Consider the following 20998-nt stretch of genomic DNA (forward strand, 5'->3'; position numbering starts at 1 on the left):
GAATGAACTCTCGACAGATACTCTGGAGGCCTAGGTAGATTATAGTCCTACTTCTGCCACTATCTATATATCCTTGAATATCATTCCTTCATCTGTTAAAGAAAAAAAACCAACAAATTTTGGAATAAATGGTCTCTAAGATTTCTTCCAGGTCAATGATTGTAGGTAATTTCAGAGAATTAACTTTTTTTTTGAAGTCTACAAAACCAACCTCTGCAATAAGCAACTCTTTATAGTTTGAGGAATTCTTATTTAAGTTAGCTTTGTCATTTTGTATCTTAAGCCTTGTTGTGTCACCATTGTATCAGAAAAGCAACTGGACTCCATTCTCTTGAAGAATCTCAAGCTTGAATCTCAAAACTTTATCGTCTAAATCTTACCTGAATAAAAATCTCATTTACAGTTTTGATTGAAGGTTTCTGTTAAGTGTTCTCCTTTGGGCTAGCTCTCATTGTTAAGAATTTTCTTATCTAGTCTAAATCTCAGTCTCCACTAATTTTAATCATTGCTATTAGTTTTTTCTTCTTGATCCAAGCAAAGTAAGGCTAATAATCCCTTCTCCATATTTTCTGATGAACACCTTTCCGTCTTGTAATGCTTATCATGATCCTATAAGCTTTTTTTCTAGTTTAAATAGCCTCAGTTCTTTCACCTGATCTTGTACATCTCTCGTGTGGCACAATCTTGACCTCCTCCACCATTCCAGTTGCCTTCCTCTGTTTATTTCCCAGTTTATTAAATGCCTTTCACATATAGCACCATGAATACAACACAGTACTTTATATGGGGGTCTGGTCAGAGTAGAGTGCAATGACAGTATTGTCCTCGATCCTGTGCTTCTGTCAATCACATTAGTTTTTCTGTCGGCCATGTCAGGCTATGGTTAATATCAAGTCCATAGTTTCTAAAGCCTATATTTCATAGAACATATCTAGCCAAGCCTCCCCATTTTATACTTGTGAAATTGACTTGTTTGAGCTTGTAAAAAATGTGTACAGGGTGCGCCAAAAGTCCCAAAGGGGTTCCAATATTTAATAACTCCTTTATTTTTTGGTTTTAATTTATATTACCATAATATCATATATAATATATATGTATACATGTGAAATGGATATTCATTATGTGTAAAAATTAAAATCTCATAAATGGCAAAAATAAAGAAAAATTATTTTCAAAAAGTTATTAAAGCATTGTGACTTTTGGCCCACCTTGTATTTATCCTGATTAAAATTAATCTTATTAGATTCAAACCGCTGTTTATTGCCAGTCACAATTTAGGATGGGGTTAGGATCCTGATTCTCTCTTCCATTATGTTATCTATCCCTGCCAGAGATGTGTCTTACGCAGATTTCATAATCATGTTAACTACAATTTAGTCCATTTTTTTTGTGGGGCAATGGGGGTTAAGTGACTTGCCCAGGGTCACCCAGCTAGTAAGTGTCAAATGTCTGAGTCCGGATTTGAACTCAGATCCTCCTGAATCCAGGGCCGGTGCTTTATCCACTATGCCACCTAGCTGCCCCTAACTTAGTCCATTTATGATAAAAATACTAAACACAAGGCCAGACACCCAAAACAAATCTCTGGGGAGGGATACTGGATTCTTCCTTCCAAGTTGGATTAGTTATTAGTTACTATTCTTTATGTTTTGCCATTCAGCTGGGCTGAATCCACCAAACTGTTCCATTGTCTTGACTACATTTTACCATGTTTCCTGCAATGGTAGCAGGAGAAACTTTGTCAAATACTTTGTTGGAATCTGGGTAAAATACATGAAATTTTTGTAATCTACAAATCTGGCAACTCTATCGATAAAGGAAACATGTTTAGTCTGGCATGAGCTCTTCTAAGGAGAAACAGACTGCCTCTTTGTGATACCACCTCCTTTTCTACATGTTCATTCACTAACCCTGTAATAATACATCCCAGAATTTTGACAGGAATTGAAGTCAAGCTTACTAGCTAAGGGCTCAGCAGTCACATCTACCAGTTGTGGTGGTGGTATAGTAGATAGAATGCTGGGCTGGGAGTCAGGAAGACTCAGGTTAAAATATTATCTTGCCAGTGCTACCTGGGTCATCCTGAGCAAGTCACTTAACCTCTTTGCAACTCAGTTTCTTCATGTATAAGATGAGGGAGTTAGATGAGACAGCTTCTGAGGCCCCTTTGTGCTCTAAATCTGTGACCTTATGATCCACCTCTCTAATTATGTAAATCACAGGACCATAGATGTAGAGCCGGAGGATACCTCAGAGACCTTTTAATTCAGCTCCCTTATTATATAAGTTGAAATTGAGGCCCGGGTAGTTTAAATAGATGCCCCCACATCACATAGTAAGCCTCAGAGGCAGACTTTGAACCCATGCCCTCTGTTTCTATATCCAGTGCTTTTTCCTGTATCATATAGTCAGAAGGAGTTCATTACAAGTAATGAAGACAACATAATATAACAAATATAGCACCGGACTTGGAATTACGAAGCTCTGGCATCGAATTCCACCTCATGTCCTTAATAACGTATGACCCTGTGCAAGTCATTTAACCCCTCTTGGCTCCAGTTTCCTCATCTGTTAAGTGGAGGAAGGGGGTACAATGACCTCCAAATTCCTTTCCAGCTTTAAATCTACGATCCTGTGATGAATGTTTTGAAAATTTAAGAAGTTCAAGAAAAACTAAGACATATTACATTCATACCTGAAAGCAAAACAACCACCACTGAGTATCGTTGCTTATTTATTAGGGAATAGGGGAAGAATAGTCATGTGAACTGGCTTAATTAATAACAAATAATAAGGTAAAGTATTTAATTTTTACATAATGAGCATTAGAAATATTTAGCAATGCTGGTAATGGTATTTGGAGTAAATTGCCCTAAGATCTTTAACCATGATAAACTGCTGGTGATAGAGACTCAAATCTGAAAATTAACTGGATTCATTATTTTCTTTTTGGTCATAAATCCAGTGGATAGGAAACTTGATGGACATCCCTTTAATCCCAAATATTTTCAGAATGTGTAAAAAAAATAAAAGAACTCATGTTCAATGCATGTATTTTGCACTTACACATATTTCACAGACTCCAAAATAAGCTAATTTTTCTTATTCATTCTCAGGTGATCACAGTAAAACTTGAATTGTCATCACCTCATATCCCTTTGCAAACAGAAACGAATAATAAAACAGGCACTTTGTTTATGCACCATCTGTTGAATTTAGCTAAACTTCATCATCACTATATCTCAATTTTTGCTATTCATCCTCACTGTAAAGCACAGTGATTGGAAGCAACAAGGAAAACTGAAAGGAGTGCATATGATGATTAAAGAAAAAGACTTTCCACTTTTAGATAACAACAAATAACCTTCACAGAATTTCATTCTGTGGAAAATATTAAAAATTATTATGCATTTATCAACCTCATTTTAAAATGCTTTCCATATAATCAAATTCTTTCTAAAATCCAATCTGATTTCACTTCAGGCTCGAGCTGAAATTCTTTCTGTCCCAGACCCATGAAACTGTATATATTTCCATAGCTGGCAATTTATAACAGTTTAGTATTGTTGAGTAATGGACAAGATTAGGCACTTAGTAGAGCTAATGGCTTAAACACAGTAGACACTGAAAAAAATTCAATTTTCAAAGTAGATCAGAATATCAGTGTCTGTTAAAATGAAATGTTTCCCATTATATGTATTTCAAAGTTGCTTTTTCTTCAATTTAGCAAAAATTTATGAAACACCCATTGTATGCAAGGTGCTGAATGACTTTTAATTGGTAGAGAAGGCCAATCAATCCTATATCCTTAAGATTTCTTAGTATAAGCCTCTCCTATCTCCTTAGTGTATTTATGTATAAAATACTCAAGGATATGTAAAAGGACCCTCCAATGAATTTTTCAAAGTAAATATCAACAACAATGATAACAAACATTATTTTATACCTTGTTCTGTTTCAGGCATTGTGTGCTAGGGATTGGAGATAATAAAAGAGAAAAATCAAAAGTCCCTGCCCTCATAAAGTTTACATTCTTCTGGATGCACATATGGCAGAATATATGTACACATACACAATTATACTTCCTTCTTACTCTCTTCTTAAATCTGCAGTCTGACTGCCAGTGTCATCATTCAACCAAAACTGTTCTCTCCAATGTTGCTAAAGACCTCTTAAATGCCAAATCTAATAACCTTTAAAAAAAGTTTTTCCCAATTACATGTAAAGAAAATTTTTATCATACTTTTTTTAAAACTTTGAATTCCAGATTTTCTCCATTCCTCACCTCCCTTCTTCCTAAGCCAATAAACAAATTGATGTAGATTTTATATATATACATATATATATATGTGTGTGTGTGTGTGTGCAATCAGTAAAACATTTCCATATTAGTTATGTTGTAAAAGAAGAACCAGACCAAAAGAAAAAAAACATGAAAAAATAGTCATAGTATGCTTCGATCTGTATTCAGACTCCCATCAGTTCTTTCTTTGGATGGGGATGGCATTTTTCATGAGTCCTTTGAGATTGTCTTGAGACATTGTACTGCTGAGAATAGCTAAGTCATTCACATGATCATCATACACTATTGCTGTTACTATGTACAATGTTCTCCTTGTTCTGCTCACTTTACTTTGCATCAGTTTGTGTAAGTCCAGGTTTTTCTGAAATCATTAATGGCCATTTTGCAACCCTTATCCTTTTAGACTTCTCTCTAGCTCCTTCTCTTTGATAAACACTTCTTTCTAGGTTTTCATGACTCTACTTTTTCCTCTTTCTCCTCCTTCTTATCTGATCACTGCTTCTTAGTCTCCTTTGCTGGATCTTCATTCAGGTCACATCCACTAATAGTGGGTGTCCCACAAGGCTTTGTCCTGGGTCCTCATCTCTTCTCCCTCTATACTGTTTCATTTGGTGATCTCATTAGCTCCCATGGATTCAGTTATTATCCCTATATCGATAATTCTCAAATCTACTTATGCAGTCCTAATCTCTCTGGTAACGTCAAGTCTTACATTTCCAACTGCCTATTGGACATCTTGAAGTAGACATCCCATAAATATCTTAAAGAAAAATGTCCAAAATTGAATTTATTAGATTTTCAACAAAACTTTCCTATTACTGTTGAGAGTACCACCATCCTCCTAATCTATGCTCTCATTCTTGGTGTCATCCCCTAATCCTCATTCTCTCAACATCCCCCCCCCCAATACAATCTTCCAAGTCCTGTCAATTTTACTTCCAAAATATCCCTTACATATACCTTCTTCTCTCTTCTAACACTGTCACTGCTGCCCTGGTGTAGGTCCTCATCATCTCATGCCTTGACTACTGTAATAGCCTCATGGTTGGTCTCCTTAGCACAGATCTCGCCTTATTCTGGTCTGTCCTCCACTCAGCTGCCAAAGTGTTCCTTCTCCTCTCTCTCTCTCTCTCTCTCTCTCTCTCTCTCTCTCTCTTTCTCACACACACACACCCTCACACCATCTTCATTGACTCCCTATCACCTCCAGGTTCAAATACAAAATTCTTTGTTTTGCATTCACATGCTTTCATAATATGCCATCCTCTGCCCAGTGTCCTTACATCTCACTCACTCTCACTCAGCCACTCAGTGACACTGGCCTTTTTGCTTTCTGTTGAGTAAGACATGCCTCCTGAATGACCATTTTCACTGTTTGTCCCTCCACCCACCCAATCATTCTGTTCTCTTAACTTGCTTATGAGCAAAAACTATTTTTTTGGAATTTTGTACATTTGTATATAAATGGATAAGTTGAATTACAAATGATTAGTATCTATTCATTAAAGCAAGTCTTTAGGACTACTTGGAAATTCTTTGTGCACCTAAATGTATATTCGAAGGCAATGAATTGTATTTAGTGTAAAGTATTCTGCAGACATCTCTAATTTGAAATGTCCTTCTTCGGAAATTATTTTAAATTACCGAGACTTTGTGCTGCGCAAAAATGTTTGGATAATATTGCATGCATTGTGATTTTTAAGTGTTAGAGATATGGAATTTTAAAGAATGTTCTGTTTAAATTTGTTTTCCTTTTATTTTTCTAGGTTTTTACCAAGCCTTGCAAGATCAGCATTAGAGAAAAATCTACTGGATGCTGGAATTGAAACAACCACTGATAATCACCTAGAACCAAAAACAAAGGATTATAGATGTAAGTTGCTTACACTTTGTCTTTATCCTTTGAGTACTGATTTTGTCAGATATGTGGTACTAGTAATCTTCCACCAGTTTCTCTCTTATCTCAATCATATTAAATAAAAAAGCCTTTACTTAGCAATTAATATGTGCCAAGCACTGTTTTTAGGTACTAGGGGTGCAAATAGAAAAAGCATGACAGTCCTTGCTCTCAAGGTGCTCACACTTCCCATCTAATGGGAAGGAATAAAGTTGGTGACACCTCTCTTATCTAGGTCTTGTGAGCAGTCAAGCCTCTCGTGAATTCTAGGTGAACCAGGGCAGAGAACAAAAGGGAAGAAGGGAAGAAGGTCTTCCTGCTACCAGTCCATTCCACATGGGTTCTGGCCAAATGTGGGACCAGAGGAAGTGGCAAGGGGACAATCTCCCTGGAATATTGCTTTTCTTATGTCAGTTATACATAAGGACCTATTCTGGTTCCTTAGTCTAATTCATTTCAAGTCTAAATGAATCTGGTTTTCAAGGCTTTCTGTAACTTAGCTCCTACTCAGCCTACCCAATCTTAGGGAAAAGCTTTAGTCTTCAGCAAAACTCTCTTTTATAGTTGGGCCAGTTTCTTAATTATCTTCTCACCATGTGATTTTTAATTCAATCTCTCTCTCTCTCTCTCTCTTTGTTCATTATCTTTCCCCAGTTGAAATGTTCCCCTTCTCTGCTGCTCTTCATATACTTCCTATCCTTTACGTATTCCACTTTGTCCAGAAAGCTCTCCCAAACTCCAACAATTCACATGGATTTTTCCTGTCATTTAATTCTTCATGCATTTTATAAACTTCATTATCCCTTTTATAATTCACAGTAAGATATTATACTATATTTATAATATTATATGTTATCTTGGTCTTTTCTCAGACATATTAAAATTTATAAACTGTCCTATTCTTCTGCTATATATCTAAGTCTGTAGAGTTTTTAATCAGTACTTTATATTTATATACTTGTAAAAGTACTTTCCTATGCTATAACATACCATTAGAATTTAAATCTGAGCTTTTGTTTTGCTTCTAGCTGAAAGTGTATCCATGTCTATACAGGTTTAACTAATCGCTTCTTTAAGAAAACTTCATTTACCACAACCTGTACATATGAATATTTGTGACCTTCTCTCTCACTCTGTCATTACATTCCTATTGTTATACTTAAGCTACTCCGATGGCAGTTCCTCCATCCAGCATACTCTTTTTCTGCCTTGAAGCACAAAGGAATTTAGGGTGAAGCCCACTAGTAATACATAGTTCAGCTACATTGTGAGTTATATAGACTTTTCACTTACAGCATCATTTCTATAGCATAGTATGTTCTAGGTTCCAAACAACTGATTTAGAAATGAATTTTTGAAATAGTCTGTTAATAATTTGAGTGCTGCATTTGTGTTTTATTTTAACTAGCTTTAATGAATACTAACCAGTTTAAAGGCTAGAGCTAAGTTGTTTCTAATATGTATATCCCTGTATGCATTTGTGACCTTGAAGTAGAAAGGAGCTTAACAGTCATGTTGTCCAACTCCCTAGCTGGCCTGTGAGACTTCTCTTCAGTATCCCTGGTGGGTGCTTATTGAGCTTTTGTTTTGAATACTTGTAGTGATGATGAACTGTCCACCTCACAAAAGAACCCTTTCCATTTTGGTTAGAGCTTTAATTATTTAAATGTTCTTTATAATGACTAGCAAGCTTGATTCCCTGTAATGTCTACCCATTGGTTATTTCTCCTGAAGGCAGTCAGGAAAAAAAAAAAACAGAGAGAAATAGTTAGATTGCTAGAGGTAGGTCTTGCAGGTTATCTACTACAGAGGTTTCAAACTCGAGGCTGCCCAGATTAAAATGTAATTGGGAGGGGGCAGCTGGGTGGCGAAGTGGATAAAGCACGGGTCCTGGATTCAGGAGGACCTGAGTTCAAATCTGATCTCAGACACTTGACACTAGCTGTGTGACCCTGGGCAAGTCGCTTAACCCCCATTGCTCCACCAAAACAAAACAAAACAAAAAAATGTAATTGGGAAATGCTTAACAAAATAAATAGAAATTCAATACAAATAAGATAATGTTAATTTATAGTTATCTAAGTCAATATGCCATCTTAGGGAAATAATTCTCTTTGAGTTTGATACCACTGATCTTGTACAATGTACTCATTTTGTAGATGAGGAACTAGTTAATAGAACAATATGACTTAGAACCCCAGCCCCCTGACTCCTGGTCCACCATTCTTTCCACTAAACCATAATGCTTCCTCTAACTCTAATACTCCATTCAGAGGACAGCTATTCAAATAGTTGGCTCTGCAAAATTTCTCAGCATCCTGTAGTGGATAGAGAGCTGAGCTCAGAGTCAAGAAGACCATGAATCAAGTCCAGCCTCAGACATAGACTTACATGTAACCCTGGGCAACTCATCAAACCTCTCAGTGACTCTCAGAGTCACCACTCTAAGACCATAAATTTCAGAGCAGTTGCCGATCTTTATTGGAAAAGGAAGTATCTCCTCCAGACCTCCCTTCCCTGATGAAGACACAGGTGCAGTTAAAACAAAATAAACCTAAAACACTTCTCTAGGTTCAGTATCATCAGTTCCTTGGATGATTTCTCATGGGATATGGTTTTAAATTCCCTTATCATCCTTGTTATTCTCCTTTGAACTTGATTCAGTTTATCACTCTCCCTGCTAAATGTGGTTCAGAAAACTGAGCACAGAACTCCAGATGTAGCTGGACCAGGCTGCATTCTATTAATAGAGCCTACAATCACATCAGCTCTTTTTGGCAGCCTTGTTACACTGTTGGCTAATATTGAGCCTCTAGTCAACTAAAAACCCTCTATCTTTTTTTATACAAATGACTATTAAGCCAGATCTCCCCAGCTCCCCAGGCTGTGCTTGTACCGATTTTTTTTTTTTTTTGCCTGAGTATAGAACTTAATACATAACATGGTGTTGTGGAAGGAATAATTTGATTGGGAATCAGAAGATTGAGTTTCAGGAAAGTTGTGTGATCATTGGCAAGTCACTTAAGCCTCTCTGAGGTTTTCTTTTGTTCTCTGTAAAATTGTGGTAGGGTTTGCATTGTCTACTTTGCAGGATACTGCTCTGTAAACCTTTCAGTGCTATATAAATGTGAGCTATTGTTATTAACATGATTAAATTCCATTCTGCTAGATTTGACCTTTATTCCATTTTCTTGCCATCTTTTTTATACTGCCTCCAGTTAAGAGCCAGGGTGTTAAGGCTCTGGTGGTATGTAGAGGTCATGGGACTTGACATCAGGAGAGCCCTGTGTTCAATTCCTACCACTTTCATTTATTAACTGTATAACCATGGTTAAGTCCCCTAACCTTCCTGCACCCCAATTTCCTCATTTGTAAAATGGAGGCAGTAAAACCTGTAGTCCCTATCTCAGGTTTATTGTGATAATCAAATGATCTAATGTATGAAAAGTTCTTTGTAAACCTTAAGGTGTTATAAGGCAGCTAATAGATCTGCAAATTCTTTCAGGACTTCATCCAAGAGTGCACATTTGAACCTATTTAGAATTCTTAAGTGTTTTCTTACGATCTCCTCCAGAAGTCTGGGTCTCAATCCCACTCAGCTATTTTTGTTCTACCCTTTTCAGTCTGATGTTCATTTCCCTTGATAGAGAAAACAGCAACAAAATATGATTTAAATAGTCCAGCCTTCTCTGTTGTCCATTAGTGTTTTCTGATGTATCTCAGGCAGCATCTCTGTCCTTTCCTTGTTCTTCTTCTTACCTTGGATAGAACTTTGAGAAACTGTTGGCAATTTGTTCTTCATATTTTTCACAAGGCTTAGCTCATTCTAGGCATCAGCTTTCCTCAAAAAGTAACATGCTTCTCTTTTGTATTTTCTTTAATTCCTTGTACTTTCTTCAATCCCTTAAATCCATTCCTTTAAAATCTAGGCTCCTCAGAGAGCTCCTTGTGTAGGCACATCAGTCACATTGCTTCATTTCCCCCTCCTTTTTTTCCCTCATTGGGATAATTAGAATTATGTTACCAGAATTTTACTTTTGGAAGTCTCTTATACCTTTTGAAATGCTTTTCCTTTTATAGTTCTCACTCATGGATAAGAATTTTTTAAAATTTCTGTTCTTATTTCATTCAGTTTTTCCCTTTATGCTGAAGTATTTTACCCTCAAGCTTATCCAGTGACTTGGTTTGTCTTGCTTTGGGCTTAGATATCTTGAGGCATTTTTCTCTTCTGACAAGGCCCATTTTGTTTTATGATCATATAACAGAACATAAATCATATTTAAAAATTAAATGTATTTGCTACCAGTGCAATGTGACATTGTCTGCTTTATGCAGGACAGATTCTCCTTATGGGTTTACTATGGGAAGAACTGGCCTGCAGCAACTGGACCCTTGATGGAGACTATGGAAAGTCTGAGTTTGTTAAGTAGCTCTTTACTTTTCAAAGCAAAATTCTTTCATATTTACCTCTCACAGAGGCTGCTTTTCTTCACACAAACTATATGTCTTTTATATACAATACTTTTAGGGTCTTCAAAGGCTGGTACCATGATTTTTACTTTGTTGTCTACTCTGCAGTATTACATTTTCTATAAATGAATAGCAAATGCTTGGTGAATGAATAAATAAATGAATAAGTGATCAAATGAATGAGAGTGTTCCAGTGTTCAAATCAACTTGAAAAGAGGCTAATAAACCAATGATACAGGTGGCAGTATCGTCAGAGGGACATGATGAACATGATGATAGTAGCTCACATTTTTATAACCCCTAAATGTTTTTAGAGCACTGTGCGTTCATTCTGCTATTTGATTCTTACCACAACCTTGTCAAGTCAGCACTGTACTTTTTAATCCCGATTTGGGGGTATCTTTATACCCATTTTGCAGATAATATAACTGAGACTGAGAAAGTTTAAATGACTTTACCAGGATCACCATACCTAGTAAGTATTGTGTGACATTCAAGCTCCAATTTCTCTTGACTCCCAAGCCTGGATTCTTTCAACCATACCCATATTTCCTCTTTTTATGTGTCTCAGTGAAATAACAAGTGTCAGGGATAGCATTGCTGTATATATATGTGTAGGTAAAAAGCCTCAGAGTTAAAACTTCTCTTTGAGTGACAGAATGAAAAGCTGATAAACGTGGAGCCACACTGATATTCATTTTTCCTTGTGTTCTCCTTCCTTCAGTGACAGAGATTAGCCAGGAGATGTTACCTTACTTGTTTTGCTTTCCTCTCCACTGCTTTAGGTGTTTTTTTAATGATCCCCATTCTCCCTATAACTGATGACTAGAATTGTAAATAGAGTTTTGTATTGGGTTAGGAATAAGAGCTTTATTTTGCTTTTTTTCCCCAAAGGTGGGAAGGTGGGGATGGGAGGGAAAGGAGGATAAGAGAGCCCCCCCCAAAAAAAAAAAGAAAAGGGGGGTAATTGTAGTGTTTCTTTTTTAAAATTTCATAGAAGAGAACAGAAAGCCAGAAAAAATCACAAAGAAGCAAGACAGCTTTGAAAGTTACATATTGAATTTATTATATATTTTTAAAGATTAGAAAGCTATACATAATAATTATATTCAGTTATGTGTGCAATTCTTTTTTTCTGTTCTACTATGTCAAAAATAAAACTTACTTTGACTATCCTTGGAGGAAAATAGCACAGTAGATAGAATTTTGGACTTTGTATCACAAAGATCTGAGTACAAATACTGCCTGAGACCCTTACCAGGTGTGTTACCTTGGACAAGTAACTTAACCTTTCTCAGCCTCAGTTTCCTCATCTGTAAAATGGGGATAACAACTAATAAACAAGGTTGTTGTAATAATCACATGAATTAACATATATGAAGGTCTTTGTAAACCTCAAAGTTCTAAATAAGTACTTGTTCTTGTTGTTGTTGTTATTGTTATTGTTAGGAAAACAAATACTTTTTTTATGAGCCTATTTTGTGAAAACATCCAAGGATGATAACTCTTTGATGAAGATTTCTGAGTGGGGTGTGTTTATGTATGTATAAAATTGAATTGCCTATATCCTATAAATCTATTCAATGAGTATTAAATAAATTTCACATTAGTTTATGTTTAACTAAATCTATGTCACCATTATAAGCATGTAACAGATTTATTCTTCTACATTACTGTTCTTTCTAGTCCTACTTTTATAGTGGGCCCATTTCAGAGATCTGGTGGCAGTAAGGAAACAAGCCATTTCTCTACTTAACAAACAAAATTATCTTTTCCAGAAGAATGCACACGTAAAGGAAAAAGGCAGAGCCATGAGATCTTTTAGAGAGAGAGAAATGGCCACCAAGATCTTCTCTACATGGCTATATCTTCTTGTGTCACTGTGGTGATTAACTAGGGTGTTAAGATTCATTATTTTAATTGTGACTAGCTAATTTATGAAGTTTAATGTTTCTTCTCCTCCTCAGTATTTGTAAATTTTTTGACACTATATGAAAAAAAAAGGTTTCCAGAAGAGATCTGATTTTTCTATAAAGAGTTTCTTCATTACAAGGAAAAAGATTGATAGGCATTTAATAAAAATTAAGTAATTTAATTAGCTCTGAAGGAGCATGCACAAAGGATAAAATGTCTTTTGAAGGCAAGTTATTGATTATGGCTCTCAGTAGTCTCCTATAAGCCCCTGGAACTGTCAGTCAGTAATTATTTATTGAGACCTATTCAGTATGAGCCTAGGTACTACAGGGAATGAATAGAAAATGTAGGAAACAGGTAACTAAGGTTCAGACTGAAGAGGCAAAACTAACAGTGGTGGAATGATGAGAGAACAATTCAAGAGAACCTGTAAGTGCTGAGTGGAGGGGTGCTCTCTGTAGGTGAACAGGAGGAGATCCAGCAGTTAGGGATCAATCATGATCCAAGTAAGTGGGGAAGGCTTTATGAAGGGCAGGAAGAGAAGTAAAGGGCTTGATACAGAATCCCTAGTTAGATGAAGAAGTTCCTTCCCTTGTCCTAACTACAGCACTAACAAGGTCATCTTTCTTAGCTAGTCATGTTGAAGAGAGGGCTGACTGGAATGCAACATATAGTGAAAATTCCCTGCTACCTTCCTTACTAGTGATCCTTTCTCCTCCTCCTGACTTATTCAAGCACAGTTGCACTATACTTAGGTGATCTACAAAGGAGTCTCACAAATCCCTAGAAAGTGCTCAATATGTATGTTGTCCTCTGTATCTGTACTCAAAGGCCTTCACATCCTTTGGATCCATGTTTCCTTGGCCTATGTGGTAGAAAGTTAAGTCCTCAGGGCAAAAACTTTGAAAGTTCTGATATGGCACACAGTGCTACTTACTCTGACCATTTTTGTGTGGCATATGATGTTCTAGTGGTTTACCATTTTGTGTTTTCTTCCTTATGGTCATTAGATAATTCCTCCAAAACCCACAAAAATAATAACAATTGATGGTAGTGGTGGTGGTGATGATGATAGTCAATATTTATATAGCATGTTAAAGCTTGCAAAGTACTTTGCATAAGTGATCCCATTTGATTCTGACAACCCTGAGAAATAGGTGCTGTTATTATCACCATTTTACAGAGGACAACAGTGAGGCTGAAAAAGTTTAAGTTGCCCATAGTCACTTAACTACTAAATATCTGAAGCAGGATTCAAATTCAGATCTTCCAGATTCCAAGTCCAAAATTCCATCCACTGTGTCAAATGTTTAATCATGTCACAGGTCTGGATCAAAAATCATGTTTGACTAATCTGATGGTCTTTATCAATACAACTATGACTCATTCTTTGTTTTGTATTTCATTTATAGGTGAAATAAAATCTGGATCTCTGAAGATTGGGGATATTAGCATACCAGTCCATAATACCAATGAGAAAATGAAAGTGCCTGATGTTTTATTTTATGAAAATTTCCAAGTAAGAAGATCCTTGGTCTTGAATATTTAAGGATAGATTGATTTAAACATAATGGTGCTTAACTAAGTATATTTGATTGCGGTAGACACAAATTTGTCTGTGATGTTTTAACATTACTGGTAAATTCAAAATTTCTGTTTATATGACACAAGATGCACATGTTAGAATTATATTATCAACATTTTCCAAAACATACCTAAAATGTAGAGAAATAGTTACTTTGGTTAGCATAGTAACTTTTATATGTAAATGAAATCACATTATCACACAATCCACAGGAAACTGCAATTTTACTGTATAGATATATTGTAAGAAATCATATTGCCAGTATATAAAAGCTTTGGATGAAATAAAAATGGCATTGCTTATCTCTTTTCTAGAGAATTGGTGAGTAAATAGGAGTAAAAGTAAAAGAGAGATGTCATTCACATACACATGTACCACGCTAACCTTTCCTTCCCCCAAGCTCCTGAATCTTTTTTTACATATGGAAAACAGTTCTGTATCCTGGTACTTTCTGTAGCTATTTTATAAGGTTATATCTAAATAATGTTTTGTAAACAGATAAATAATATTTTAAGTTTAAAATAAATTTGTACAAACCACAATTTTTTTGCTTCAAAAAAATATTCCATTTTTCTTTTCCCTCTCTGTAACCAGTTAACTGTTATAAATTTTGTTCCTTATCTGATTGCTTCTACAGTGCAAGCAATGAAGCTAATGAACCAAAAAGTTAATAATATGTTATCCTTAAAACACAAAGAGGAAAAATCCCACTTGTCAAATAGAAAAAGACAATGATTATAAATAAAATTTGCTTTTTTCAAATGTTAAATTAGTATTACCTCTGCCAGAAAGTAAAGAATTGGTATTTCAGGAGTTTGTGATTAAGTATAATTAGGAAGTTGCCTTGGATGTTAAGACATAAAAAGAGAATGTATCATAACAGGAAGACCTGAGGTTTAAATTTTCCTCAGATACTTACTAGTTTTGTGACCCTAGGTAAGTCATTTGACTTGTCAACCTCAGTTTCCTCAAGTGTAAAATGAGAGTAATAAAAGCACCTGACTCTCAGGGTTGTTATGAGGATCAAATTTGCTAATATTTATACAAAGCACTTAGCTAGCACATAGTAGTTACTTAATAAATTCTTCCTTCCTTCCTTCCTTCCTTCCTTCCTTCCTTCCTTCCTTCCTTCCTTCCTTCCTTCCTTCCTTCCTTCCTTCCTTCCTTCCTTCCTTCCTTCCTTCCTTCCTTCTGTCCTTCTATCCTTCCATCCTTCTGTCCTTCCTTCCAAGATTAATAATCCGTCAAGTCCAGTATATTGTCTTGTGACACCAAGGGCATTTTTGTATATGGTGACAATAATAACTAAGTATTGATTTACAAAGTCCTTAAGCAGAGAGAGGTTAAGTGATAGGATAATTGTCAGAGCCAGAACTTGAACTTAGGTCTCCTGATAACTAAAGAAAGTGTTCTTTTCAGTAGGCCAGGATATCCCAAACACTTATTAGCTTCTTTTAGTAATTTATTTTGGGGAGGTCATCCACGGATTTGATGGGGTTTTTTCCTTGGTAAAATATGCTAAAATTTAAAATAATTTTCTGCCATATTAAATCTTGCAGGTAATAAATTTCATACCTATACTCCCTGCTGTGTAAAATATTTCTTCTTAATACTGAAAATACCTCTGTCAAGCTACAAAGGGTGTACTATAGTTCTAGTATTCTGAGATACAGTGAACCAGCACTAGTAGAGTATGACTGTATCCTTACTAATTGCTATTAACTTCTTTGTCAACATCTTCCCTGGTTTTCCTTATTTTTCTAATTTGTCCTTGTAGGGAATCCTTTCTGACCCTTTGTTTTAGTTCTCTTTTCTGAACTTTACTGTCTTCATTATGTCATTCTAGAGGTGTATACACCTCCCTTGGATGAAGCATTTCAGGCTTGCTTATACAAAGGAAGGATGATGTCTTTCTGTTTAGTTTCAGTTCATTCATTCAATAACCCTTTATTAAGCACCTGCTATGGGCCAGACACTCTGCTAAGCACTAGGAATACAAACGACACATCTCTGTCCTCAAGGAACTTACAGTCTAATGGGAGAGACAACATGCAAACAACTATATCCAAAATAAGTTATATACAAGACAAATGGGAAATAGCATTAACAAAGGGAAGACACTGTAATTAAACTTCTTTAGAAAATGGTGATGATCTGTGTTGATGTCTTTTATTTTATCCAATGTCTCATGGATAGTGTCAGAATAGTCAGAATAGTGTTAACTTCAGTTATATACTATATCTTCCCATTCTTATAATTTCTTTTCCTTTGTTACTACTTTTCATCTTTGTTTTAAGCAATCACTGGTATGATATATATGGATAAAATGATTGGGGAGCAATTTCCACAAGAATAGCTAATCATTTCCTATCTGTTAAAGTATCAGCTTCATTTTTCTGATTTTTATGGGGTACTTGTCATTTCCAGCCTCACCTGACTATCTCCTTAAAGAAAATATTCATGAGATATACAAGTGGGATTTCTGCCCACTATACACGTCTTTGGCTTGTCTTATTTATTACACCGGAACCATGTTTTCCAACATATTTTTCCTTTCCTTTCCTATGGTCATCTTTTCATTGAAGTCACTGAATATTAAAGGATATGCTGATATTATTTTGAGGGTCCATTGAGTTAAGACAGAATTGTCTCTACCTCATCAGTACTGCAATATAGGATGATTGAATGACCTAAGAAGTGCTGTTTCCTCTTGCCTAAAGAGCCTCATGACTTTTCACCTGGTGTCAGCCTTGTCTCCAAGCCGTGGCCCACACATTTGCACAGTTTTTAGAGGCTATGGGGTATCTACCGTATAGAGAAATGACTTTGAGGGCAAGAAGACCTAAATTCAATCCCACTTCCAATGTATACTGACCGTGTGATCCTGGGCAGATTATTTTAACTCTTCATTGTTCCAGACATCTTTCAGCCTATAAGGCTGCAGAACCAATTTGCATTGCTAGGAGTTTATTACACCAATGAAATCACAGGTCTAGATCCCCCCTCTACTCCCCTCCAAAAAACCACGTCAGATAATGGCCACATTCTCCTTAAAAAATACTCAGTACCTCCTTGGTGCCACTAGCACAAAATACAAACTTTTTAGCCTAGCATTTAAAGCTCTTTCAAATCAGATTTCTGCCTACCTTTACAGACTTATTTAGCATTATTCAATACACAATCCCTTCAAGCTATATTAGCCTACTAATTGTTCTCCAAACTGAATAATCCATCTTCTGTTTCTATACATACTCCATCCCTCATTCCTTATATATCTTCCTCCCTTCCACTTTATAGAATCCTGATCTCCTGCTAGACCAGAGATTCTTCATATTTGTTTCAGAAAAATGTGGGGTTTTTTATTCATATTTGAATAGAAGGAAAAGCTCAACTTTAGTTGAAAGTAGTGAAAATAAAGATGTGATTCTTTTCCCATCCGAGTTCATAGACCTCTCCCCACCCCAAAACCTACCTATTTACTGCTTGTGGGTCCATGGACCCCTTGTTGTTGTTGTTTTGTTGTTTGTTTGGTTTTGTTTTTTAGTGAGGCAATTGGGGTTAAGTGACTTGCCCAGGGTCACACAGCTAGTAAGTGTTAAGTGTCTGAGGTTGGATTTGAACTCAGGTACTCCTGACTCCAGGGCCGGTGCTCTATCCACTGAGCCACCTAGCTGCCCCATGGACCCCTTGTTAAGGATCCCTGTTCTAAACTCAGTTCAGGCATCACCTCGTAACCAAAGCCTTTCCTGACCCACCAAAATGCTATTCTCTCTCCCTCTTCAAGTTTCTTGAATTTACTTATGCCCCCAGGATAATATAAGTTACTTGAGGGGAGGAACTAGTTTTGGTTTTGATTTTCTATCTCTAGTACCTAGCTTATTACCTTGCTTATTATAGATTTAGAGCTGGATATACATTTACAACTCCTTCATTTACAGATGAAGAAACTGAGTCATAGAAATGTTAAGTGACTTACCTGGGATGGGTGCTGTCATACAACCTGTAAATATGATTGAACCCAGATCTTCCTGCCTCCATAATCCATGCTTCACCTGTTTGCTAAAAAGAAATTTAATCCCAGGTGTAGTAAATTGTTGATGGGTCATTTTCATGGTAGGTACCCTCAAGTTTTCTCAGTGTCCTGGAAGATGAATCTCTCAGCGTCCTGGAAGATGAATCTCTCAGCGTCCTGGAAGATGAATCTCTCAGCAAAATGTCACATATTTTGTCAAAAGCAGCAATTATAGTGTTTATACATAACTATTTTTCCTTGTGACAAGGAAAGTGTTCAATTTGGAGCAAGTTGGGCATAATGTATATCTAGAAATGACTGATGTAGAAACAAAAAGTGTGAATAAACCTTTTATTTTTGAGCAAGTAGGAGGTGAGATGATCTTCTATGAGAGAGGAGAATGGAATAGTAGAGGCTTAAGGAGAGTTTATATGTAGGGAGGGAATTCCATAAGGGAAATTAGTGTTATATATTTATCAAAGCCACCAAATAGTATTTAAAATACTAATAAATGTTTTAAAGATATTCCATCTAAGTGTTTGACTTTTAAATTTAAATTGGCTCAGAAATTGTCTTATGCTCTGTTTTTTTAGTTGTTTCCAAGATATCTTGATAATCAGCCAATCAGTCAAAAAGGCAATAATATTTAAGAAAAATTTTCCTTTGGTGTGGATGATTAAGATTTTAAAATACTAATTGCCATTTGTTCAAGCATGTGCTTTTTAAAAATTAAGCTCCTTCAGGGAGTCTTAAAAAAAAACACCACATTATCTTTTGTATCTTTACAAATGTCTTCCACTAAAATTGTACTTCAGTGACTCATTGTGAAATAGAGGTGATCCTCAATTCTCAATGGCTATGCTAATAGAGTACAGCATGAGTGCATCCAGGTTCTCCTAAGCTGAAAAACTGTGGTTTTAGCAATACACTGTATATATTTTCAGAGTTTTCTAACCTTGCTAAATTTAGAGAGACTCCATGCCTCTAATAAAACCAAAATTTGTGGAAGGGCTATGATTTTTGTGAAGACTATTCACCACAGAGATGATACCACTTTCTTATTGAATCCATTAATCAAGAAGCATTTATTAAGGGCTTAGCATGTACTAGACAATGAAGATAAAAAGGAAGGCATGAAGTCTCTACTTTTGAGGAACTTTGAGTCAAGCTGGAAGACTCAACATGTACTCAAAAGGATACAGAGAGAGTAGGCACAAGGTAATTTGGGGGGAAAGCCTTCATGTAAAATGCTTGTGCTTGAGCTGAGGCATGAAGTAGAGAAGGTATTGTGAGAGATAGAAAGAGGGGAGAGTTCAAGCATGGGTGACAGTGTGAAGGCATGGAGATGGGACATGAGTGTCCTGTAGGAAGAAAAGTAAGAAGGCCAGTTTGGCTCATTGATAATGTGCTTGGAGGAGGGTAATATGTAATAAGGCTGGATAATTGAAGTATTTAAATGGAACACATCACTGTGCTCTATTAATGAAGAAATTGATTAAAGTATGTAAATAAAACATTTTAGTATATTCAGTGGTAGTGAAGAAATTATTGACTTTTTAAGGAAAAGAAAAAGGAGATGGGGAGGAGGGAAATAACCTAATTACTGAGGACCTGCTTTCAGTGCATGACAATAAGAAGTAAGCTTTCTCCTGAGGAAGAACTCACAAAAAGGTTGAATTTTATAATAATCACTGTGTCACAGTTTGAACAAGTGAATGTGTATTTTAGTAAACATTTAGTATCTTAATTTAGTGTTGATACCTTTATCAAAGGTAATTATCAAAAATTAATATAATATTAAATCCCAAGTGACTTGGTGAATTCTAAATGGGGATGTTATACTTTTTAGAATAGTTGGTATTTTTAATTGTCAAACTGTCTGCATAATTTGAACATTTGAATTTAAGTATAAGCTTCTTAGAAAACTTGTCTTGCCTAATTAACTTAGCATTACATCAATAGAATTTTTGAAATTTTCAAAATTGATAACTTCATTGATTATGCACCTTTACTTAATGACTGTAATGTCTGATTTATTTATGTGCTTAGTACATCTAAAAGTTCTAATTATCTTTTTAATAAAATTTTGGAACCTGTTATGAGAACTTCTGTTTAGATGTCCTTAAAGTAACTTTCATACCAATTAAAAGGTCATTAGCTCTTTCATTTTTTTCTTTTATTTGAGACTTCTTATATACAATGACTGTTATGGAAATGTTTTACATAATTGCACATGTATGACCTCTATCTGACTGCTTACCATCTCAGGGAGAGGGGAGGGGAGGGGAGGGAGGGTTGGACAGAGATAGTATTTGAAACTCAAAACTTTAAATAAAAAATGTTTAAAGTTTTTTAAGGATCATAGGCTCATAATTCATCATTAACTTGAAATTCCTTTACTGTCTTTCTTTAGCACATGATAGTGATGGAAGATATGCTTAAAGACTTTCTTCTGGGAGAACATCTGCTATTGGTCGGCAACCAGGTGAGTTTAAGCAACGGTGGTTATCTCTGGTTATCTTTATGATTATTCTTATAGTGATTTGTTTGCTCTTTAAAATTTAGAACTGAAATAAGTGTTATGTTTAAGTGATTTTATTCTAAGGAACCCATAAAGAGCCCCTGCCATAGAGACAACCACCATCCAGGAGACTCCTTTGAGATACATCTGAATATATGGAAAACACATACATTCCCTTGAAAGGAGAAGAGTTTATGAAAGTTCGGAAAACTTTCATGGTACTATATTAATGAATCCTAGGGAAAGGGCTCATCAGTGCTGTCATCCCAATAGTATTTTATTCTCAAAACCAAAAA

General features: G+C 35.7%; 1 protein-coding gene across 1 annotated transcript in view; it reads left to right on the plus strand.

The window, feature by feature from the left end:
* VWA8 (von Willebrand factor A domain containing 8) overlaps positions 1-20998 on the plus strand; it is a 411604-nt gene that overhangs the window by 151722 nt on the left and 238884 nt on the right. Inside the window, exons 18-20 of the mRNA XM_043992994.1 lie at positions 6070-6176; positions 13997-14103; positions 20595-20666. Of these exons, the coding sequence (XP_043848929.1) occupies positions 6070-6176; positions 13997-14103; positions 20595-20666 (286 nt within the window). The remainder of the gene's footprint in view (positions 1-6069; positions 6177-13996; positions 14104-20594; positions 20667-20998) is intronic.

Source organism: Dromiciops gliroides, chromosome 3 (genome assembly GCF_019393635.1).
Source record: "Dromiciops gliroides isolate mDroGli1 chromosome 3, mDroGli1.pri, whole genome shotgun sequence".
NCBI classification, from domain to species: domain Eukaryota; kingdom Metazoa; phylum Chordata; class Mammalia; order Microbiotheria; family Microbiotheriidae; genus Dromiciops; species Dromiciops gliroides.